This window comes from Pygocentrus nattereri, chromosome 30, assembly GCF_015220715.1.
Source record: "Pygocentrus nattereri isolate fPygNat1 chromosome 30, fPygNat1.pri, whole genome shotgun sequence".
Lineage (NCBI taxonomy): Eukaryota > Metazoa > Chordata > Actinopteri > Characiformes > Serrasalmidae > Pygocentrus > Pygocentrus nattereri.
In genome coordinates, this window is record NC_051240.1 from 4,315,972 (window position 1) to 4,341,137 (window position 25,166).

Below are 25,166 nucleotides of genomic sequence, written 5' to 3' on the forward strand. Positions count from 1 at the left end.
AGACTTCTGTTGTTAAATATGGATCTTATTCAATGTGAAGGGACATCCAGAATTACACAGCATTGTTAATCTGCAGAAAGATTTAAGAAGGCATCCAGAATTCTTTAGTTTATAAAAAGTATACATAATAACATTGAACAGTCATTTTATATATATATATATATATATATATATATATACTGCCAGTAATCTTAATGCCCAGTACTAGGTCCGTCATATGACATGAAGTGTTGTATTTAGGATACATTTCTAAAGTGACTGAATGACAGTCTCTCTCTGTATTTAAACTGACTCTGCCCTCAGTCTGAATCTTTCAGTATGCACTCCTGACAGGGTTTCCTTTCCAGCTCAGCAGATGGCTGCAGCAGGTGTTGGTGCCACAGGCTCAGAGGGGCATCAGAGTGGGCATGCAGAGCATGGCCACAGTGCCAACTGCTCTCAGTGTCTCACCCTTAATTACAGCAGACACAGACTGTCCAACAACCAGAGCCCACTCACCCTCCACTGGAATTCAGGACAGAGAATCTGATCTCTTCCTAGAGCGCTCTCACCTGTTACTGGTTATACGCAATACACACGTATTTTTAGATTCATTCACAGGCTGGTTTGGATCAGACAAATAAAAGATAAATAAACCTTTTCAGTTTCTGCTGGTCTGCCCTGTACCACAAACCACAATGGTTACAATTTATGAGCTCTTCAGTATAAAAGCTGGGGCTTTTGAGCGTGGGTGTGTCCTTGGCACAAGCCCCACCCACTTTACTTTGATAGGCTGCCCCCAGATTACTAGATTTGATCATTTACAGTGGTTTCCATTAAAAACAGTAAATGAAAAACACTGATATGTTTAAACTTTTAGGAAATTGTATCAATGCAGCCGTGGATATTGCTATATTTAATCTCTATTGATATGCTGAAGAAAGCAGTGTAAATGTGTGGATATATACTGCTAATGTGTATGCTTTAATATGCTTTAAAACTTATATTTATTAATCATTTCTCACTCATAGCTCAGTTATACAAGCCGAGAAGTAGTGAAGAAAACGCAGATTACAAAGCTTTTAATCATACAGCATTTATTTATTTTAGAAGAGATGTTTTAAGCTGGGCTTATGCGTGGCCCACTCTGCAGGATTTAAGAAATCTCAATGTTAAAAACCTGAGATCCCACACATAATGACATTTTTCACAGAATTTTTGTTAATTTTTTTGTCATTGATTATTGTTTCTCACAAACTAACATAGCTTTAGATCTAAAGAAACATGGTGGACGACAGTGAGGCTATTGCTGTGCTGGTGGCCTGTTGCCCTCTGCACATAAAAAGGGATCAGTTCAGCTCTCATCAGTTGAATATCATTTCTGCATGACCTCAAAATTTTGTTTCACACAAGAGAAATGATATCCACCCCAAACTACAGGATACTGAGGCATAAATATTGAAGATATTATTATTCATGATTTGCAATTAGGGCCCCGACTGGACTGGGAGCAGATTGGAGGAGTAAAGATTGGATTACAGACACCCTTAACCACAGGATGATCTATGAAGATCATAGTTTGTCACCCTGAGATCAAAAGGCCCTTTGCTGTTACCAGGAGGAGCAAACTGGCTCCAAAATCAGCCAGATTATACTTACACTACACCCCGTTTAGCCTTATTGTAACCTGGTTTGCCAGTAACTCTGGACTTGTATGGGTGAAGAGATGAAAACAGAACTTCCTCCAAAGATTCTAATATGGCTAACAGTGAATGATGGCTGTTGGGCCTGTTAGGCAAAATGCTTATGAAACCTGATCTGCTCTGTTGTTTGTTCATTTTTAGCTATGTTAGCATTTACCATGCTTAAATGTTGCCTAAGGAACCAGGGATGTCAGTCGTTCAGTAAACTGGATAAAGTCAGGCCTTTAAAAGCTGCTGTTAACAGCTGGAAACGCACACTAAACAGTCACAGTTATACAAACACCTCTGCTTGTAATGGACTGATGAAAATGTGAAATATTAGTGAGGCTCCTGTTTGCAAAGCAGTTTTGGAGTGGTTCGCTTCAGTTCTGGCATAAAGAGCAGTGCGGTTCACCCCAGGCTGTAGTGTTGATTTCACGTTTGATTGTGTGCTTTAGTTTAAATGTCAGAGGAATGTAGGGAAACAGAGAAGCATGCGGTGAATCAGCCTTGACTCGAATGGAAAATTCCACACTTGAGCTTGTGAGCTTCTCTGGTTGATTAGGTTTTACCAGATTTGTCATTTTTGAAGCTGTATTGGGGAGTTCTAGCCAAAGATTCATGTAAAATGGGGGCTGCTTCTGCATGTGGAGCTTTTGGTTGAAGCTGAGGCAGAGGTGGAGTTTTAGACTAAGTTTTAAGATTTTTTTCTTTCCTTTTCTCTGCATTAATGGAAGCTAGCAATTACATTTAGGTTCATTTAGAGGTGGGCGATATGGTGAAAATATTATTGCGATAATTTTTATAACATGATTTCACAATATTTATTTCTTACAGTTGAAACTGAGGGACAAAAACTGTAGAGCTACATAAAAAAAAAAGTATGAAAAACTGAATAAAATTAATTTTATTTCATATTTGGCACTAAATCCTATTAAACAGGGCTAATTTTGATCTGTTTATAATGAAACACACAGTGGCTCAGCGTTCTACAAGTATTGATATGTTACATATCAATATGTTAAGATGTAATAATAAGCATGATATGTGCAGCAAAGCATATTGTGACATAATTTATCACACTAATAACATGTGTAGTCATATTGCCAAGCTTTAGTGTCATTTTAAACTACTGCTGGGTGGCTATTCATTTTCATGTATCATTTCAATGATACAGGATTTTATTACAGAAGGCTGCAGACTTAGGGGCTCATTTGGTGTGAGACTGACAAAGACTGACTAAATTTTTTTGGCGTATGATGAATATATTTCTTTGCATGCTAGCCTGAAACAAGATTGAGGTCAGATGACATTTGGCATCTAGCGTAACTACAAAACTCTGTGAGGCACATATAAGATCACAGCCTGTGGTGCGGTCTTTCATAAATAACACTGGCAGGGATGAAAACTCTTCTGTCACTGTTTTCCTGTTAGCTGTGAGACTGTCCTGCATCCTTTTGTCTCTTTTAGCTCTCACCAGCGAGTAAAAGCCAGTCCAACATTTACTCTGTCTGGTGTCTTGCTTAGTCACTCTCTGGTCTCTTGCTTAGTTCTCTCTTCCTCTGACAGTGTCTTCTTTGGTTCATCAGCAGTGTCTGCCGTGATGTCCATGCTGGGAATACAGCTAGCTAAGCTATATATGTAGTTATAGCTAGATGAACTGTTGATGTGTGACGTGGCCCCAGAGAGAGATTCTTGTTCTGGCCGAGAATGGCAACGACAGAGATGCGATTCTCACTGTTATACGTCAGTGTATCATCAAAATGATTTTGAATCTGTTATTTTACGGTAAACTTGTTGCTTTAAAGAAAAATGAATTAAAAATTACAGGCTCCCAGAAATCAGGTTTTCTCTGAAGCTATAGAAAGCTCTCAGGGTTCCCCGCTGATGTTTGGCCCGTGTTTTTTATGTGTGTGTGAGTAGTGTGTGTCTCTCACTGACGGGAAGTGTATCACTGAGTGAAGGAAGTAAACACCATTTCCTGAATGCTGTGATGCTGAAGACAGTCTGCACAGCCTTTGTGTGCACAGTTATTTTCACACATTTATGGCATATTGCTTGGAGAGATGCAGTGAAGGATCAATAGATATTTAAATATTTTTGCAAATTATCTCCAGAAATAACGTCATATTTAAAGTTGATTATAAAACTGAGCAGTTAGGTCCCTGAGCAGTACCCCTGCACTTCAATCATTGAAACCACTGTGCTATACTATTCAAGTGTAATTATGTAAATAAAAAAAATAAGTTCCATTATAGTAATTGTAAAGTTACATTCTATATCAATACCTTATAATGATTACTTAATCACAAGAACCTAACAGCCCCCCCAAATATTAAAATCTCAGAATTTTCAGCTTTGTTAGATCATGATCATTCTATTGCTTTTATACAACAGTTCAATAAATACAGTAAAAAATAAATAAATTGAATGTTTTAATGTTAGAAATTCCTTCTGCCAAATTATAGTTCCTTAACAAGCAGCGTCAGAGTAACAAAGTATGGACTGAGCCATAAAACTGCTACAATATCAAGTGTAGCTTAGTATTAATCTTAGATCAGTATTAATGTTGTTTTGTTCCAGCCAGTGTAGCAGTGTCTTTCAGCCCATTTTGTTTGGGGAATGGTATTCGGTTAATTTCTGGCTAATTCCAGGTTGTTTAGATGTTCTTCTGTCACAGCTACTGACTGAAAATCTGCTCAGTGGTGATGACCGTTTTGGAATTAAGTGTAGTCTCATCTTCAGAGTCGGACCAAATCGGCTGTCGGTCAAATATGAACTTAACAGTATACATTTTCTGTTTGTTCACAAAGTAAGAAGTAAAAACGTTCAAATGGCTTGAGCTTCTCCTGCAACTGTTAAACTTGTTGCTTGCACAGTGTTTGTGGGGAAAAAAACTGCTGTTATGATGAAATAAACAAAGCGTTAACAGCCACAAAACAATAGCTTTTCAAATATTATATCATAAAGTTTCCCTTCTTTTACTTATGAGCACACTAATGTGTTATGGAGTTTAGAACCTGCACTTTCCTCATAGTTTGTCTACTGGTTTTGATGAGCAACAAGTCAGAAATAGTTCATAGAAAATGACAACATGCCTTTGTTATCGGTGGGCTTTAACAGCAGCAGATAAGGATTAAGGCCATGAATTCCTGCTCTGATAGTTCATCATTTGCAATTAACATTGAATGGCTCTGAATTGCTCAATGTTTGTAGACTAGAAGCCAAAGCTTTTAAAATGCATTTGCAGGTAACAACAGGTCATCCACATTTAGCAAGACTGAACAGTAGGAGCAAATTCCCCGTGAGTCTCTGGCTCCGCCCCCTCGCACGGCTGATATGATTTATGATTTTGAGTCATTATGATTTGTGATGTGTACAGTTGGTCTGACGTGAGGCTGTAATTGATTAGGTGTGTTTGTACATGTTTGTGGGTCAGTGGTGTTTTGCATGCTGAGCTGCAGCCGCTGCAGAGAGTGTGTGGCTGTTTATGGTATTGTTTTTACAGCCATTATAAATAGGAAGAAAAAAAAAATATGACCATTTCCTACAATCACTCAACATCAGAGTTCATCTATCTATATAACAGAACTTTTGTGTTGTTTTTGTGTTGTTTGTTTCATATGTTCAGATGTCCAGTTATGAATTATTGCATTGGAAAAAGTTTATTCGATTCAGTTTAGTTGAGTCTGTTTAAACCAAGTGAAATTTTAAGATTTTTATTTTGCTCACAACAAACTGACTGTTTTTTCTGTCTGTTTGCATCGTCAGGGTCAGAGGTCATCACCAGTTTCTACGGTAACATGGCAGACGCAGCAAAGGCAGCGCAGCCTCAACCAGCGAAGCCCGAGAAGGGGGCGGAGTTTGGCTATGTGGGCATCGATGCCATCCTGGAGCAGATGAGGAGGAAGGCCATGAAGCAGGGCTTCGAGCTCAACATCATGGTAGTGGGTGAGTCACTGGCTTAAACCCACCATGTGCGATTATAGCAAATAAAATGTTGGCCAAATTCTCCATCATTTCACAGTGGTAGACTGTACTGCAATAGGACCAATCAAATAAACTCAAACATGCAGTGCCAGAGTGATGAGAATGTATTGGGCACAATACAGCCTTATGAGAGCTTCTCCACACTGATACGGAACCCTGCCATCCCCCACGGGAGACAAGTGACTTAACCACTCGGTTGAACAGCCAGTTATAAAACATGCAGCTCACACATAGGTTTGTTCTCACACTGTATACACATTCATAATGCACATTATACATTCAAAGACCTCTGATTTTAACTCACAATCAAATAATTCTTTAATGATTTACATGTTTTGTGTGCAACAGCGTTATCATGATGAAAATTGTAGAGTGTAACGCTGCTTTAATGCATTAACCACTATCCGTGACCTAAGGCTGTGTTGTCATGTAGAATGAATGCTAAACTGAGAGAAGAAAACAGTAAAAACATCTTAGCTGATCTGTGTGCATTACACTACAGGCAGCCCTGATAACAGTATAGTTTAGCTGAGCAGTTTCTAAGAGCTTTGACGTGCAGCTGCTTTACTAAACAGAGTTAGCTGAAAAGCAGATGGTGATGCCCTGTGCTTTACTTTTGATTGTGGTTTTAACAAGATATACACGGTTAGAAATAAAGGTTCTGTATAGGTACATTTTTCATTCATTGAGGTACAGACAATGCAAATGTACCCTCAAAGGTAAAACAGTGTACGTATTAGTACCTTTTCATAACCTAATGTTTTAAGACAGAACAATAAAATTAAAGCCTGCAGGCGAGACTGGGTGTGTAGAGTCAATACAATTTAGAAAATGAAAATTCACTGGATTATGGTACAATTATATTCCCTGGCTAAAGGTACTGAGATGTACACTTGAGGGTACCACCCCAGTGACAAAAGGGATATTGCCCCAGTGACCGTTACATACCTTTTATTTCTGTGAGTGTACAGTAGCCACTAGCCGCATTTACATGCAGCCTGATAATCTGTTAATAATCCAACTGATGTATAAATCTAATTGAGGCCATTCAGAATACAGTTTCTATTGGACTGAACAAGGTGGGTAATCTTGTAAATTATTCCAGTAAATAGAATAATAATAACAGTGTAAACGCCTGTATGTGATTACGTGCTGAATCGGAAAGTTTAAGTACGTCCTGCACAAGCGTGTTCGCATCATAGCGAAAGTTTAGAACATTCATCATGGTGGGAGCAGAAACTGGTCTGCAGAGGAGAGTTTAAGTTTAAGCTTTGATCTTTAAAAGATGGTGGTGGGACGGGCATCCAGCTTATGTGTCTAAGAACTTGACGTCTTCTTCTGGGCCTTCTTTAATAAATACATGTGAAGTATGTTTTCCTGAGTCTGACATCATCTTAAAGCAATTAAAGGGAAGAGCAAAAGTCATTAACCCAACTAATTGATAACTTGATTCATTGAAGGCTTTTTTAATCAACACTGATTAGAGTGAGGAGCTCGGTCATCCGGAAGGAGCTCAGAGTAGAGCCGCTACTCCTCTGCATTGAGAGGAGCCAGATGAGGTGGTTCGGGCATCTGATCCGGATGCCCCCTGGAGGCCTCCCGGTGGGGGTCTTCCAGGCACAGCCTACCGGAACAAGACCCCGGGGTCGCCCTAGGACCCGCTGGAGGGATCATGTCTCCAAGTTGGCCTGTGAGCGGCTTGGGGTCCCCGGGCATGAGCTGGAGGAAGTTGTGGGGGACAAGGTCATCTGGGATTCTCTGCTCTCCCAACTGCTACCACGACCCTGTTTGGACTAGCAGGCAACGATGATGATGACTATTTATGATGTTGATTTAATTGTTGCAGCCCTAAAGACAAACGTGCATTGTCTGCTACTTCAGTCAGCATTATTTACCTCCTATCTTTTAGCTGGAATTAGCACTGTGAAACTAGTTGTGATGCCAAAGCTTAACTAATTGATGTTGAACGTTTTATTCTGTTGGATCTATAGAGTCGTCTTGAAGGTGTTCTTCCCTTCCCTTCCCAGCATGTGCTCTGCGCTATGGGTGGTTGAGATACATTTCAGTTTTTATTTGTTTTTCTTGGCACCTGTAGCGATGACTTGTGGCCACTTGTAGCTGTTGAGGAAAATCAGCCTTGAACGACATCAGAAGCGAGCAGTTCACGTGTCTGTAGTCTTTATTTTCGTGTAAATTCTTTTTGTTGTTTTACTCCCTGCTGTTACAGCAGCTGCTGTCAGACTGTATTGTGTTGTACACATTTAAACACGCAACATCTCCACTGTTTTTGTGTGTGCGTTTACACTCTTCCCCTAATTAGCGAGCTCTACTCAGCTGAGGGCTGGAAAAGACTCTGTAAACGACTTGTGGCTTTGTTTGTTTACCTGCCAGAGAGCCCACAGGAGAGCTGTGATGGAGCTCAGCCACATACAAACACTGAGGAGCTGTGGGAGGAGCTCAGAGTGACACTTGCACACCCATAGTCTTATGGAAGAGCTTGTGATGCTCTGCTGCTGAAGTGTGAAGGAGCTGTTATATTTATTTTCAGGATGCAACGTATAAATATGTAATGGATACATTTATATGATTTGAAGTTGTTTGCTAGCGGGGCAGATAACTATGCTTGTTGGTTAGATAGCTGTACTGTTTCTAGTGGGGCAGATAACGACACAATTGGGGCATTTAACTGTAATGGTTCTAGTGGAGCAGACAACTAGTTGTAATGGGGCAGATAGATATACTGGTTATGATGGAGCAGATAACTGGTTCTCGTGGGACAGATTGCTATGTTGGTTCTAGCAGGGTAGATAGCTATACTGGAGTGTAGTGGGGCAGATAACTGGTTCTTGTGGGACAGATAGATATACTGGTTCTAGTGAGGCAGATAGCTATAGTGGTTATGATGGGGTAGATACCTGGTTCTAGTGGGCCAGACAGCTGTAATGGTTATGGTTGGCAAATAAATGGTTCTAGTGTGGTAGATAGCTATACTGGTTCTAGTGGGGCAGATAGCTATACTGGTTATGATGAGGCAGATAACTGGTTGTTGGGGACAGATGGCTATACTGGTTCTAGTGAGGCAGATAGCTATACAGGTTATGATGGGACAGATAACTGGTCCAAGTGGGCCAGACAGCTGTAATGGTTATGGTGGAGCAGATAAATGTTTCTAGTGGTCTAAATAACTGGTTCCAGTGGGGCAGATAGCTGTACTGGTTCCAGTGAGGCAGATAGCTATACTGGCTATGATGGGGCATACAACTGGTTCTATTGGGCTAGATAGCTGTACTGGTTCTAGTGGGGCAGATAGCTATACTGGCTATGATGGGGCAAAGAACTTGTTCTAGTGGGCCAGACACCTGTGATGGTTATGGTGGGGTAGATAAATGGCTCTAGTTGGGTAGATAACTGGTTCCAATGGGGCAGATAGCTGTACTGGTTCTAGCAGGGCAGATAACTGTATTGTTCTAATGCTTATGGTGGGGCAGATAAATGGTTTTAGTAGGGTAGATAACAGGGTCTAGTGAGGCACATAGCTGTACTACTGGGATCTATAGATGTATTAGTTTTATTGAAGGTGGCAGCTTTGCTGTTTCACAACGTCTTTTGTTCCTGCCTGGTCATGGTTGGCAGGAGGAGGGTCAGCAAGCTGCTCTCTCAGACTCCCCACTGACTTCTTCATTGTCCACTGTGTGTAAGTGAGAGAGCTCTGGAAATCCTTCCATCTGTTGCCCAATAACGAGCTGTCTTGATGTTAGCTCAGTCATGAATGAGTGAGAGTGAACTCTATGTATTAATTAAGGCTGCGAGCTGTAAATGTGATGACTGAAAGACAGAATATTCAGAGAACACCTAAATCACGATTATTCTCCAAATTCTGAATACACAAAAGCTCAGTGTACTGATGATCATAATTGTGTGTGTGTGTGTGTGTGTGTGTGTGTGTGTGTGTGTGTGTGTGTGTGTGTTTGTAGGTCAGAGCGGTTTGGGAAAATCTACTCTGATCAACACACTGTTTAAGTCTAAAGTGAGCCGCAGGTCAGTGATGTCCAGTGACGAGGAGAGGATCCCCCAAACCATCGAGATCAAATCTATCAGCCATGGTAAATAAAACACACACGTACAAAACCTGCAAAAATGATCTAAGATTTTAATGTTTTGATGGTAATTTGTTATGGTATCAAACTCTATTTTAAAAAAACACAGTATTGATGCCTTCCTAGTAAACACATCACTGGCAACTTTTCAGTTTTCAGTTTCATGTATGCATCTCCACTAAAGAAGGCATATTAATATTGATGGGTGAGGCTATAAGGCTGATATCAGTAGATGTTGGATGGGTTCTGTGAGGATATAAAAAGAATGTGATCCAGTCATTTTGCATGTCAGTCCTGAAATACACTCACTCATGGTGTCTAACATGACATTAGCTTTGTAGCTTCTCCTCTAAGGCTAATAGAGTGATTGAGGGTAAAAGATTATTCTTCAAGGGTTCTTTATTAAAGACAATGATTCTATATAGAACTCTTAAATACTTAAAGAATACTTAAAGACCCATTTGCATGATTTAAGTGGTTCTTTGCATGATGAAATGTGCTGTATGCACTAAAAACATTTCTCTGTTATGACGTCAAGCTTGTAACACTAAAAGAACCCTTTTTGGTGCTATATGGAACCCTTTTGAATAGATTCTATAGAGAACCATATACAACACATTCTCCATCAGTTGGAAGAAACATTTCATCATGCACATCATCTTTTTTTAAGAGTGTAGTTTTAGTGTCATAGACTACTGAAGTGAAGTGTTTCTGTCTCATTTTAAAGTTTAGTAGTTAAAGAAAAAGTTTGGATAGTATCAGTATTAGCCCAGTAATCAAAGCTTCAGTGCTGGTATTGAAATGAAAAAGTGGTATCAGGCCATCTCTAATCTCTACACTGTGTATGAAACTCGCGTGCATCAGTCTGTGAATGTGAAATCATTCCATTGTGTGTATGTGTGTGTTGTAGATATCGAAGAGAAAGGAGTAAGAATGAAGTTAACAGTGATCGACACGCCAGGATTTGGAGACCAGATCAACAACGAGAACTGGTAACTCCATTCATTCCCTTTCTTGCTAATTGACATTTGTTTAATTTTAAAAAAGTTAATACTAAAGGTGCAGTTAGTGTTTACTGCGGTTGTATGTTTTAATTTGTGTGTATTTGTGTTTTCTGCAGCTGGCAGCCCATAATGAAGTTCATTAATGAACAGTATGAAGAGTACCTGCAGGAGGAGATCAACATCAGCCGGAAGAAGAGAATCCCAGACACACGCGTCCACTGCTGCATTTACTTCGTACCACCTACAGGACACTGGTGAGAGAGTGTATACACACACACACACACACACACACACTAACACTTTTTATGCCTAAAAATATAAGTGTATAAATGTCTTACGCAGCCACCGTAGAAAATTATGTGATTTCATTTGAGTGCTAATCCTTTATTGGTTGAAATCACTGGCTTTAGAACAATTACAAGTATATAAATAAACGTGTTATGTTTGTTTATTATTTGGATTGATCTATTGCTACGATAGATCTACTATTATGATTAAGCTGCATGATTTGGGTAAAATGTTTGATTTTTTTTTTTTTTTTTTTTGCCTGTATTGTGACTAATTTTAAAATCAGATTTTTTTGAAGGCTCTTTATCCAAAAATCAGTCTAATTTTTTTTAACCAAAATGTTGAATTTGTTGTGTAAACAGCACGTGTACAAAATTTCATATTGTCCTATTATTTTGAGGACATTTGGTCCTCACAACTGTAGCAATACAAGTACACACACACTTGTGTTATACACTTGTGTGAGTGTGTTTTAGTACTCAGCTGTTGTCAACTGTGTGTGTGTGTGTGTGTGTGTGTGTGTGTGTGTGTGTGTGTGTGTGTGTGTGTGTGTGTGTGTGTGTGTGTGTGTGTGTGTCTGTAGTGTTTCAGCTGTGTGTGTGTGTGTGTGTGTGTGTGTGTGCGTGCGTGCTTCACCAGCTGCTAGTTTCGCCTCATGCCACATAACTGCTTCTGGAACGTTCTCAGACATTAGTTCCTTCATCTGTAACACTGTCCAGCCTCAGAAACAGACCCTTTCACCTCTACAGCACTCTCAGACCCTGCAGGCTGGGAGCTGGACGGGTATCTCAGTTCCTGGCTCTGGTATATTTAACCTGACAGGAGTGAAAACAGGAAATATCGTTTCCCTGTAGCCAGTCGGAGGTCTCTTATACCACAACCCTACAGCTATAAACAACCATCTGAAACAGGGAATCAGTTCTGCAAAGCAGAGAACGAAGCACTTATTCTAAAAATACTCTCAACATTCTAAGAATTCATAGAAGAATTCATAGAGTCTTACAGTTTTGAAATATTCCTGTCCCTTAGACACTTCAGAGTTGTTTTTGTGTTTAAATGCTGTGTGTTTATTTAATTTTATTTTTTTAGTACAGCACTGTGTGATATGAAGAAAGCGGCAGTTGTCTTTGAGGGTTCTCACTCCTCCCCTGTTGTTGCTCACTAGCTCAGCTCAGCGCAGCATCACATCATTTCCTGCACTTTCCTAGTTAGTCCTGAAGGCCTGCAGAATTCAGGGTATATGTCTAGTCATGTGAAGATGTACCCTGTAAAACCTAAAATATGCTGGGAGATTCGTTCAGAACGCTTGAGCTCTTGCACACATGCAGAATGCCGTTCACATTACTGTGAAAATGTGCTCATTATTGATTTGTTTCATCACAGGGCCAATAAAAGGCCACTGAAGTGCTGAGGATATTCCCATTCACTTTCATGCAGGCATGAAGAGGTTAAGCATTTTACAACAGCTGTTGTGCAGTTGGTAGTACTCGGTTCTGGACGCGGTCCAGAGCAGCGTGGTGTCTCCGAGACCGGAGTCTCCTTGACGAGGAAAGTTTCCAATAATTGCATGAATCTGAAGTTTGGCCTGAGCCGGCTCTGCGCTGGGTTTCTTTGTTTCAGGCTCGTGCAGTCTCCCTGGTTTGGCCGCGGCTTCCTGAGGCTGAGAGGGTTCTGGAACAGTTCCTACCAAATGAAAGATCACCCTGCTTCTTTTCCGCTTTGTCTCTGCGACTGATCGGCCAGTTTGATGGTTCTGGGGTCTTGTTGACCGATGTCTTCCTCCTGATGCCAGAGTCGTATATTTGTTTTGCCTGTTGCCATGCCTTAAGCCACAATATGAATGCTTTATGTAAAAAATGATTATAAGTGTTGTGAATATTAAGTACAAGCAGCAGTGAGTAATTCTAGAGATCTATATTTTAGCCGTCAGTGGCTTCAGGGCTGGTTTAAGTTTCTGACTTTTTAAAATTTATTTCAAAGAACCCACTCTCTACCAGCGTCAGCAGCTGGCTCACCTCTCTGGACCTTTAACTCCTAGTAGTCCAGTGGTATTAATGTAAATTTATTATGTTCTGTTCACATTTACTTAATCATTTATATGAAACTGCATAATTATGTTAATAAAGCAATACATTTGACTTAGATTCAGTGCATATTTTGTATGCATAGATTTGCATTTCGGTGTCCAAAAAAAGGCAAGGCTGTAGAGGATTTTCTTAACAAAGCTGTACATAATAACACGCCATCAATCCGTCGGTTTCAAATCTTTATAAAATATCCTCTTCCTGTTACAAACACAGAATATGCACTTTCCACACAATTTCTCTGCTTGTTTCACTGAGCTGGGAGTCAGTGATAGTTCACAGAAAGTGATAGCATGCTGTGATTGTGGACAATTCTGGATAGAATTGTTACAGGACTTTCTTATTCCTGTTCTCCATCCAGCATTTCCCACTGATATCAGCCCAGTACCAATATCTGATATCGGTTCAGTGTCCTCCACTTTCCACCACTTGGCACCAACTCCACTTGACTCTGCTCAACTTTACTTGCTTTTGGTACTAGCTACTTCGTTTTCCACTGCAGATGTAGTGTCCCTTCAAATGTAGCTGGTCATCATAGTGAAGCTATGAAACTGCCGTGATGTGAAGGATTCAGAAGAGGCCGAAGGCAGCAAGACAAAAGGCTGCTGGGAAAAAACAGGGAAAAACTACATCAGAGTTTAGATGGCGAGACAATTCTGGTGCTCAAAGGAGATGCAACCTGGTAGCTATCATACGTGTCTCTCCAACCAATCAGCAGTCTGTAGGGTTTTTTTTTTTTTTTTGGCTCAGCTCAACTGGAACCTCGATGGAGGTGATACCAGGTACCTGGTTTGCCTAATGGTGACCCAAAAAAGCCGAGCCGGTACTATGCAGTGGGAAAACGGCTTGAGTGTTACTATAAACTCCAATGAGCTCCACGTTGCCAACGGAAGTGAGGACAGAGCAAGTGTCTTCAGTTTTTTCCTCTGAAACCGTGGCACAGGGTTAGACTGTGTTATAAACTTCTTTTTCCCAAGGTTTGGTCCCCGTCTTTAACCTTTACCCATACAGAGCAAGAGGAACCGCAACAGTCTGAGTACACCACCAGACATTCGCAGTGGACCGATCTGAGTTTTGTTGTTTGAGATGTTACACCTGATTGACTCATGAGCTCAATATTAAACCCCTTGAACTCTCAATTTAATAATGCGTTATTGATAAGGCTAATATTATTCAGTAACTGCCAGGCCTGTGCCAGTAACAGAGTCCTGTTATTCAGTGAAGAGTGACCACGGTAAATGGTTAAGCCACTGTAGTAGGTTTTCATCATTTGGCCACATAACCTCAGGTACTCTGCTGAAAAAGGAGGGAATTGTAAATGTCACACAAACGTTCATGGTCACTTAGGCTTATGCTGCCTTCTCTAAAGCTGTTTCGTCTGAGACTGTTTGAAACTACCTAACTGAGACACAATTTTACTCAAGCACTTTATAATACACCTTAACATGAACAGCTTTTTGTAATATCTGTCTGCTGCATTAACCAGCACATCTGTATTTCTAGAACAGTCTCATTTATGTTCAGTACAATAAATAAGATGTTAATGTAGCATATCATGTCACCCAACATGTTTAAAAGTTCATGTTTACCAGTGAGAAGACTGCTGTTTGTTGTGGTTTGAATGAAATGTATCAATATATTAACCATCAGTAAACATCTGTAAACTGGAGACTGTTACCACAGCAACAGCAACTCAATTATTCCACTAATTCCACCGATTTCATTATTATTGTTTTTTTTTATTTCAGAAATTCAGTGGTTAAGTTACAAAGTCAGAGTGGTTTGACATGAAATAATGAATTATATAACTAATAAGAATTATTATAGAACTACACAGTGGTGGTGATAGGAACCAGGGGTGCAAAACATAGACATTTTATTTACTATACAAAACCACCAGTGAACATGTCTTCTGAGTTTGTATGGAAGGTTGATAATGGGGAAAATAGTAGAAAAACAAGTATTGCATGTATCCCTCCACCATGAATAGATTAAAATTCAGTGGTTAAAATACCTTCATACCAAAACTTTGTCACAACTACCATAAAACGATGTCTCGGACACCTGGCTGTCGATTCATAATCATTTCATGTAATAACTTTCTGTGAGGGAGCTTTTAGAGGTGAATGTCCTGTTGTCACCACTGTGAACAGTTCTCACTCTAAGGTTCTGTAGAACAGAGCGTTCCACACCAAACCACTCTCAAAGACTCTGTTTACATCTTAACCATTTAATCATGTGAAAATTTTGCAAAAAATCAGTTTCCCAGAGTTCCCATTTAACCTTTACTGGCCTTGTAACTACACACTAACTACACACTACATGATTTTTGTGATCAGCCTGCCCCTCGGTATTCTTGTCTTAGATTTGTGTTGAAGGGGTTTATAGATTAGATTGAAGCATGTGATCTTTACTGCCCCCTGGTGTTCATTTCATGTTACAACCATATACAAATAGTATTAATAATTAATAAGAGTTTGGGCTTTAGCTGCTTTAGGCTGTGCTGTTGTGCACTTAAACACACTGTAGTTGGACCTTTTCTCATTTTTAGTACTTTACAATAATGAATAATGAATGAATGAAATAATGAAATAAATGAATAAGAAATGAAATAATGAATAAGCTTAAACAAGAAAAAAAGTACTTTAAAGGGAACAGCAACATTCTGCTGTAGTGCTGTCAGCAGTCCTTAAATTCAGTCTGACACTAAAGCTGGGCTATATAGCAAAAAATGTAATGTCATGATACTTCAAGAACGTTCACAATACACAGTATGTCACCATATTTCTTTTTTTTTCCGACATCTAAACAGAGAAGGTAGTGACTATCTAAACTATGAATATTTCACACACAGGGCACACCAAGTCCGATTGAACAGGACAAATTATCCTCTTTGTATCAGTTGAGTTCCCATTTAACCATTACTGGCCTAGTAACTACACACTAACTACACACTACATGATTTTTGTGATCAGCCTGTGATCAGCCTGCCCCTCAAGCAAGCAGTTGGGAAGTGGTTCAGAACTGAATATGTCGACTCAGAAAAGTGTGTTGTGACGTGTCGCGAAAACAATAAATATTGTCAGGTTTTTTTATTCGAAAGACAAGTTGGATGAAATCAGTGGTAAACTTCTCTGTTTAAAGTTTGCTTTTGTTGGTTTCAGTCTGCGGCCGATTGACATCGAGTTCATGAGGCATCTGAGTAAAGTGGTCAACATCGTCCCCGTCATCGCTAAGGCAGACACGCTGACGCTGGAGGAGAGAGATTTCTTCAAAAAAAAGGTAAAAACACACACACACACACACACACACACACACACACACACACACACACACACACACACACACACACACACACTAGAATAAAAGTATAACGCTGGAAAGATGAAAACACTACACTTCAAATGAAAATAACAGCACAGTTACATCAAGACAGAATGAGTTACAATACTCTGGAAAATACGTGCTTAAAGAAATGCTTTTAATCTGAATTTATTGAGCTTTCATTTATAATATTCTGTGAAATGCTGTTCCAGAGTTTAGGAGCTCTATAAGACCATTATAAGTAATTTGCTCCTTGGTCAGTAGATCCAGTTCTATTTCCCGAAAATGAGCAGAAGTGAAGGATTTTCCCTGTGAAAGTCTAATTTATGGTTGTGTGCAAAAATGTTGCTCAGATTCCACGTTACTGTTGATTTAAATAAGATTACACATCTATCCTCTACTGGGAACACACGTCTGCAGACTTAAATACACAATTACTGTATGTGTTGAATTTAACATTAAAAAATAGAGCATACAATGTGGTGCAAAAGGCATGTTTTATATTTTAAAAATGTGCAGTAAAACTTGGCTGTAATTAGAAGCTGTTTTGCCCTTGGAGGCTCAGTCATGGCTGTATGTGGAGTGTATTTGGAGGGCAGCAGGTGTATCCACCCCACACACACACACACACACACACACACACAGTCCTGTTGGGTCAGGAAGCCCGCCAGGCTGAAACTTCCTCCACTCTCCGCTTCAACGGCCAAACAGAACACACAGCAGGGAGCAGTGAGCGGCCAATACACACCCACAGGGGGGCTAATGGGATTGTTTTATGGGATTGGCTGTGGGGGGGTCTGGATGGACAGTGTTTGTAGGGTCTGATGATATATTATCAGAAATAATTGTGATTTTAGGATTTAATTGTCTCTTCTTGTTCATTGTTTGCAACTATCAAAATGAGCAACTTTATTGCTAGTTATGTTGAGCCAACACTCATTTTCCCAGCATAAATGCTAAAACTTTAGCTACACAGCTATCAAATAAACAGACTTTATTCAGCAATTTCAGAACTTTGTTGTTATCCTGATTCTAACCATGTCTCGGTGAGTGCATTTACCGCTTTCTTCTCCAAATTACATTTACAGTAGAAATCCTATAGTAATGTCCTGTATTCCTGACATCCCACTTACTGCTGCATTCTTGGAAATACAAGTCCAGCTTCTTGTCAGAGATGAATGTTGGATTTTACTGTAATAACAGCTGTTATTTGCAAAGCGTATCAGGGAAAGTGAACATGTTGGAGGACACTCAGAAACAGGAGTGTGAACCCTGTGATTTTCAGCGTAACCATGAGTTCCTGAACCTTTTGAAATGTTTCTGGTGAACGGTGCTGGTTTATTTGCCTTAATGTTCAGCTTAAGACTTCAAAAAGACGTAAGTGGAGCGTTTAAATAAACTGAGCGGGGTCGACTCGGGAACAGCCTGCAGTTCTGGTCATTCATTTCAGCCAGCTGGTGGCAACACATTCTCTCTCCTTCTATCTTTGTCTCTCTCGCTCTCTCTCTGTTCATGTTTTCATCATACAGTAGAGTCAGCTGGCGGTCATTTTAACCCTGTTAAAACCATAAGTGCCCAACAGGCAGGTCCAAATTCCTCACTGTCATAAATACATATTACAGATTAGTTTCCTAGTAAATACTGATGAAATTAGTTGTAGGAATAATGGCTGAGTAAGATGTTTGTTGTTTGTGGGGTTTAAATGATGTGATGGCATTTATCTTAGTCTACACATAAATAAAGAAAAGGACACGTGTTCTTTCGTAGATGTTGTGAGACTGGACAAACTTTAGTTGCGGGAAAAACTAGTGGGTTTCAGTGACGTCTCAGACGCTTCCCTTTCTGGAACCTTCTGTGGCTTGTTCTTGGCACAGCGGCTCTGAGATGATGTATCGGCCTTCCCAGCCCTGGACATGCTCAGTAATATGTGTTTATTTTGATCGGCCACATTCCTGTCATTATCTTTTCGTTTGGCCATTAGTGGTGATATGAAACCAGTTGGTCAGTCTGCTCTTAGACTTTTTTCTTTTTAACCACAGGCTCTGTCATCTAACAGCAGTTTTTATTCAGTCATGAAACCATGTCGTTGCAGTTGATCTTTTTAAAGCCCCTGGGAACAAATTCTGATATATTTAATTTTTTGCTGTAGTACTAAACTGCAAGTCGTGGGCTGGAGGTTAGGGAGCTGGCCCTGTGACCGGAAGGTTGCCGGTTCGATCCCCAGAGCTGACAGTCCATGACTGAGGTGTCCTTGAGCAAGACCCCTAACCCCCAACTGCTCCCCAGGCGCCGTGGATAGGGCTGCCCACTGCTCCGGGCAAGTGTGCTCACTGCCCCCTAGTGTGTGTGTTCACTAGTGTGAATGTGGTGTTTCACTTCACGGATGGGTTAAATGCAGAGGTGGAATTTCCCCAGTCGTGGGATCCAAAAAGTATCACTTATGTGAACCATTCAGCAAAGTTTAAAGAGAAAACACCAAGCAGAAATATGATATAATAAGAACACTCATCAAAAATTGCCAAAATGCACTCATCATGCCTCTCTGAGAATGGTCTGGACATAGTCTTGACAGTCTACTGAATTTTGTTTGTTGCCACAGCCATAGTTCTGAGACAGAAACGTTGTATTTTTTTGATCTTTTACTTTAAATTGCAGTTATGATTTCGCAGATTTTAGAGTTTACTCAGGCTTTGATAACTGTAATCGAGCTACCAGCCCAAATATAGATTTCCAACATAGTGGCGCACACAGAGAGAACCTCAGTGCACCAAACACTCAAATAGCTGGATAGGCTAACTTACTAAAATTCTTACTAAAATAGCTTTAGCTCGCCAGGTTATTTGGACTCAAAGGGATGGCAGAGCCAAGTTAGCCTTGTAATTGGCCAGGGTTATGCTGGCAGTAGCCTGACCCACTTTTAGGACTGCCTGTTCTGCGTGGAGAAGAGAGCAATACTGGTGAAATACAGCAGACATCAGACTTATCAGACATCATAAGACATACTTTGTACATTTACATTGTGGCCCTGAGGAGTCAGATTAACTTGATTAGAAAAAAGCCTTCATTCAGTTACACAAAGGCAGTAGAACCTATGAGCATCCTGATATAGATATATGTGTGTGTGTTGTACAGATAAGGGAGGACTTGCGAGCCAATGAGATTGAAGTTTACCCTCAGAAGGAGTTTGATGAGGATGCGGAGGACAGGATGATCAATGACAAAATCAGGGTGAGTTAATGTGTGAAATATTTTAAATATGTGAATGTCAGCCACACCCATCTCTAACGGATTCATAGAATCAAGCACACAGCACTGCAGTTTCCATAGACGGACACTGGCAGTAGACTGAGTCATATTGACAAACTCAGTGACCTAACACTTCTCAAATGTCAAGTGTCTCCCTGTGCTAAAGCTGCCCCTGTCTGACGTAAGTGTTATTTTAAAGTAGAAACTCAGCAGCTACACAAGCTCCCCTTATAATTTAGACCTCAGACCTTGTCTGGAAGCAACGTCGGCACAAGAGCTGTTTGTTGGGAGTTTCTGTGGTTTACAGCCAAACACCATACTAAAATCACCTTTCATAGTGCCAGGCATTGGTGTAAAGCACGAAATGGTATAGTGGGGAGGAATTTGACTGGCTTGCACGGAGCTTTGACCCCAACCCCATCCATCACCACAATTAGGAGGAATTGACATGCCAACTGTAAGCAAGACCTTAGCATTCAACATCACCTGACCATACCAATGCTCTTGTGGCTGAATGCAATAAAATCCTCACAGCAATGTTCCAACATCTACTGTAAAGCCTTCCCAGAGGAGCAGAAGCTGTTACTGCAACAAAGGAGGATGACTATTAATACCCTTCATTTCAGATCGAGATTTTCAACATGCAAATATGAGTGAGATGTGGTCATGTAGAAATTCAACCTGCTGCAGCGTCTGATGATCCAGTGCTACACAGCGATCATAGTCCATCCTCATGTTATCCAAAACGATCTACTTTAGTCCACCTTACAAAAACAAGCCACACCCCAGCACATAATCAGACCAGCGAAGAGGGTCATCAGATGTATGTGCCAACACTTCAGGACATCTACAACAGCAGGGTGATGAAGCAAGAAGGCAAATTTACAGCTGACCCCTCCCATCCTGGACATCACCTCTTCCAGACACTCCGCTCTGGTAGAAGATTCAGGACCACCAACACCAGCATAGCTAGAGCTTTAGAGATTATTAACCATAGTGGACACATCACACTAAACCAGCAAACCTCCCTCACTGTATTACAGTAGCTCAGTAACACAGCTGTAACATTCTGCAAATATTTGTATCATTCTGTAATATTCTGTATATAATAGTGTTTAACATACATCATCATATGTTATCTGCACATGTACAGATATTCTCACTTCTCTTCGGCTCCTTCATGGCTCTATTATTCTTTATTCTATTTATTGTATTGTTAATGTATTTGTCTCTTAGTTAAATACTTGTTATCAGTCTGTTCATTTGTCTGGTCTGTTCAGTGAGTTAATGTCATTCATGTGCGACTCACCAAGACTGATTCCTTCTGTGTGTAACATACTTGGCAAAATAAAGTGATTCTGATTCTGATATAGTGAGTATAACTCTGTATTCTTCTCTGTTCTGGTAGGACATGATTCCTTTTGCTGTAGTGGGCAGTGATCAGGAGTACCAGGTGAACGGGAAGAGGCTGCTGGGGAGGAAAACACGATGGGGCACAGTGGAAGGTAACACACACACACACACACACACACACACACACACACACACACACACACACACACACACACACAGCGAGTCTTCAGTGTGAAAATCACGAATTGCTTCATCTGTTCTTAGAGTAAAAGAGTATCCAGAAAACTCTGAATCCGCTCTCTGAGACCTCCACTCTAACCCTGCAGTGTACACTCTGTCTCAGACCTCCACTCTAACCCTGCAGTGTACACTCTCTCTGAGACCTCCACTCTGACCCTGCAGTGTACACTCTCTCTGAGACCTCCACTCTGACCCGGCAGTGTACACTCTCTCTGAGACCACACCACTCTAACCCTGCAGTGTACACTCTCTCTGAGACCACACCACTCTAACCCTGCAGTGTACACTCTCTCTGAGACCTCCACTCTAACCCTGCAGTGTACACTCTCTCTGAGACCACACCACTCTAACCCTGCAGTGTACACTCTCTCTGAGACCTCCACTCTAACCCTGCAGTGTACACACTTTCTGAGACCTCCACTCTAACCCTGCAGTGTACACTCTCTCTGAGACCACACCACTCTAACCCTGCAGTGTACACTCTCTCTGAGACCACACCACTCTAACCCTGCAGTGTACACTCTCTCTGAGACCACACCACTCTAACCCTGCAGTGTACACTCTCTCTGAGACCTCCACTCTAACCCTGCAGTGTACACTCTCTCTGAGACCACACCACTCTAACCCTGCAGTGTACACTCTCTCTGAGACCTCCACTCTAACCCTGCAGTGTACACACTTTCTGAGACCTCCACTCTAACCCTGCAGTGTACACTCTCTCTGAGACCACACCACTCTAACCCTGCCATGTACACTCTCTCTGAGACCTCCACTCTAACGCTGCAGTGTACGCTCTCTCTGAGACCTCCACTCTAACGCTGCAGTGTACGCTCTCTCTGAGACCTCCACTCTAACGCTGCAGTGTACGCTCTCTCTGAGACCTCCACTCTGACCCTGCAGTGTACACTCTCTCTGAGACCACACCACTCTAACCCTGCAGTGTACACTCTCTCTGAGACCACACCACTCTAACCCTGCAGTGTACACTCTCTCTGAGACCACACCACTCTAACCCTGCAGTGTACACTCTCTCTGAGACCTCCACTCTAACCCTGCAGTGTACACTCTCTCTGAGACCTCCACTCTAACGCTGCAGTGTACACTCTCTCTCAGACCTCCACTCTGACCCTGCAGTGTACACTCTCTCTGAGACCTCCACTCTAACCCTGCAGTGTACACTCTCTCTGAGACCTCCACTCTAACCCTGCAGTGTACGCTCTCTCTGAGACCTCCAATCTAACCCTGCCATGTACACTCTCTCTGAGACCTCCACTCTAACCCTGCAGTGTACACTCTCTCTGAGACCTCCACTCTAACCCTGCAGTGTACACTCTCTCTGAGACCACACCACTCTAACCCTGCAGTGTACACTCTCTCTGAGACCACACCACTCTAACCCTGCAGTGTACACTCTCTCTGAGACCTCCACTCTAACCCTGCAGTGTACACTCTCTCTGAGACCTCCACTCTAACCCTGCAGTGTACACTCTCTCTGAGACCTCCACTCTAACCCTGCAGTGTACACTCTCTCTGAGACCACACCACTCTAACCCTGCAGTGTACACTCTCTCTGAGACCACACCACTCTAACCCTGCAGTGTACACTCTCTCTGAGACCACACCACTCTAACCCTGCAGTGTACACTCTCTCTGAGACCACACCACTCTAACCCTGCTGTGTACACTCTTTCAGAGACCACCGCTCTAAATGTTCTACATTTACACACAGATTCACATGTGGTGTCATGTCTGTCATTACTGTCATATTAAAACCTCATAACTCAGTTATTCTCCTTTTGCCATTAGAAATTTCTGAGCCTAATCTTAACCTCAGGAACCAAAAAGTAGTAAAACTGTTTTCCCATCTGTGGAGCTGACAGAACCTACAATTCATAAACATGTGCTCTGTCTCTCTTCACAGATGTGTTGCTTTAACCTCTTTTTTCATTTATTACTTCAAGTGGCTGTTGAAATTTGTCAGTGGTACTTTAAGCATCTTAGCTATATCATAAAGGCTTTAACTCCTATGGTGACGATGATTGTGGTACCACACTTCCCCCTAGTGGAACATTAGAAGAATTACAGCTTATTCAAAATCACTGCTTAGTCAGAATATTGACAGTAGTTTGATTGTGCAGTAATATGCTGCTTTACATCAAATCAGACTCACTTCTTTATGCTTTAAATAACAGGTTTATTATTTCTATATTCATCTTAAAACTACTAACTTAAAACTACATCTGATCCAGCTGATTAAAGACCTCTGAAGAAGTTAATTGTGTTTGGCACATTGTTTGCATCAGACCTCGTTGGTACCAGGTCTGGTGACCACTGCTTTAAAGTTTAAGGGATTTGACACATATGCATGTTTTATGTTGTACATGTTCCTCATCTGAGCCTTTATCTTACAGTTGAAAACACTGCGCACTGTGAGTTTGCCTACTTGAGGGATCTGCTGATCAGGTGAGGATCAGTTTAGTCTCCTTTACTCACTAATCAGCCTGTTTACATCATAAAACTATAAAAAATACTGACAGAGCAGTTAATTAATAACAAAGTAGCACCAAAAAATGTGTTATAATGTATAAGCATAAGTGCAGAACAGACTGACTGTCTCTACTGTTTCTCTTTCGGTTTCTCATGAAGGACCCACATGCAGAACCTAAAGGACATCACCAGCAGTATTCATTATGAGGTTTACCGCGTGCGCAGACTCAACGAAAACAACACGCACTCCAACGGTCAGCCGAATGGCCACTCCAACGGAGTCCCCGCCCACGAAGTCCTCTCACATGAGATGTAGACGTCCATCCATTCTTCTGTTCCTCCTGCCATCCGTCTATAAATCCATGTTTTTATCAAAGAGGATGTCTTTTGTTTTACATTGTAAAAGTCGATATTGTCTGAGTGGTTTAAACAGATTTTATCTGGTTGCCCACCGAATGGCTGTGTGAACCACACTCACTCTGCTCTCTTACTCTTTTTGTTTGAGAGAGCCTCTTTATTGACCTCTTCAGGCTCTGCCCACAAACGCGTTCTTTCGTGACTGTTGTTGACCAAGTTCTAGAGAATGCTGGACAAAATCCTATTCAGTCTATTGAGAAACTGTAGAGCAGACTCAGTTTATATTACAGTACCTACTCATATCAAACCAACACAGTGTTTGTGTAGAGTCGTTACATGACGTTGAGTTTGAAATGCTACATAATCGAGCTGGACTGTTGCAGCCAATCAAAAATAAGAAACCGTGGCCGTGGCCTTGTTCATTCACTGTGCTAACATTAGCTAGATTATATAACTAGGCTGCATCCAAGTCTGAACTTTCTCAGTATGTTGAATGGGATTTTCAACATTGCTCTGTAAAGTTTGTCCAGCCTCACTACGACAGAACGCTTATGTTTAGCTGCTCCCAAAGCACCGTTCAAAAGCCCAGATACTCGGCACACATGATCAGCCACGCTTAGACTGATCAGAGCTGCCTGCAATATGTGGTGGTAAAGGTGTTTCTATGTTTGGAACAGTGTGGTTTGTTCTGTAATTCTGTAATTAGTGTTTTGTTTGTCTTCATTTTAGCACTGTGCTTGCTGCCAAAATCCTAATTTTTCATAAAGTTAATTGGTGAATTGATATCATTTTGACTTCTTGTGTGTTTTAATGTTCTCTCTATTGGGCACTCAGTAAATACAGTGAATTTGAAAGGACTCACCCTAAACAGTAGTATTTGTTGTGTGTAGTGTTGAGTGGGGGAGGTAGGCGCAGTATTTTCTGTCCTAAATCATTTGCTAAACGCTTCTTCTTGCACCCTTCATACAGAGTAATAGATTCGTAAAGGGATTAGCGACACAGTCTTTAAACACAGTGAGTAAATGAGCAAAGTAT

General features: G+C 41.1%; 1 protein-coding gene across 6 annotated transcripts in view; it reads left to right on the top strand.

Moving 5' to 3' along the window:
* The window catches only part of sept9b (septin 9b), a 134,596-nt gene extending 109,677 nt beyond the window's left edge, over positions 1–24,919 (top strand). For all 6 annotated transcript variants that reach the window (XM_037536433.1, XM_037536431.1, XM_037536429.1 and 3 more), the window contains 9 exons: positions 5,433–5,612; positions 9,626–9,754; positions 10,659–10,740; positions 10,869–11,006; positions 16,289–16,406; positions 19,581–19,676; positions 21,103–21,199; positions 23,699–23,750; positions 23,934–24,919. In XM_037536433.1, the coding sequence (XP_037392330.1) occupies positions 5,433–5,612; positions 9,626–9,754; positions 10,659–10,740; positions 10,869–11,006; positions 16,289–16,406; positions 19,581–19,676; positions 21,103–21,199; positions 23,699–23,750; positions 23,934–24,090 (1,049 nt within the window). In that variant the 3' untranslated portion in view covers positions 24,091–24,919. The remainder of the gene's footprint in view (positions 1–5,432; positions 5,613–9,625; positions 9,755–10,658; positions 10,741–10,868; positions 11,007–16,288; positions 16,407–19,580; positions 19,677–21,102; positions 21,200–23,698; positions 23,751–23,933) is intronic.
* The last annotated feature ends 247 nt before the right edge of the window (positions 24,920–25,166 follow it).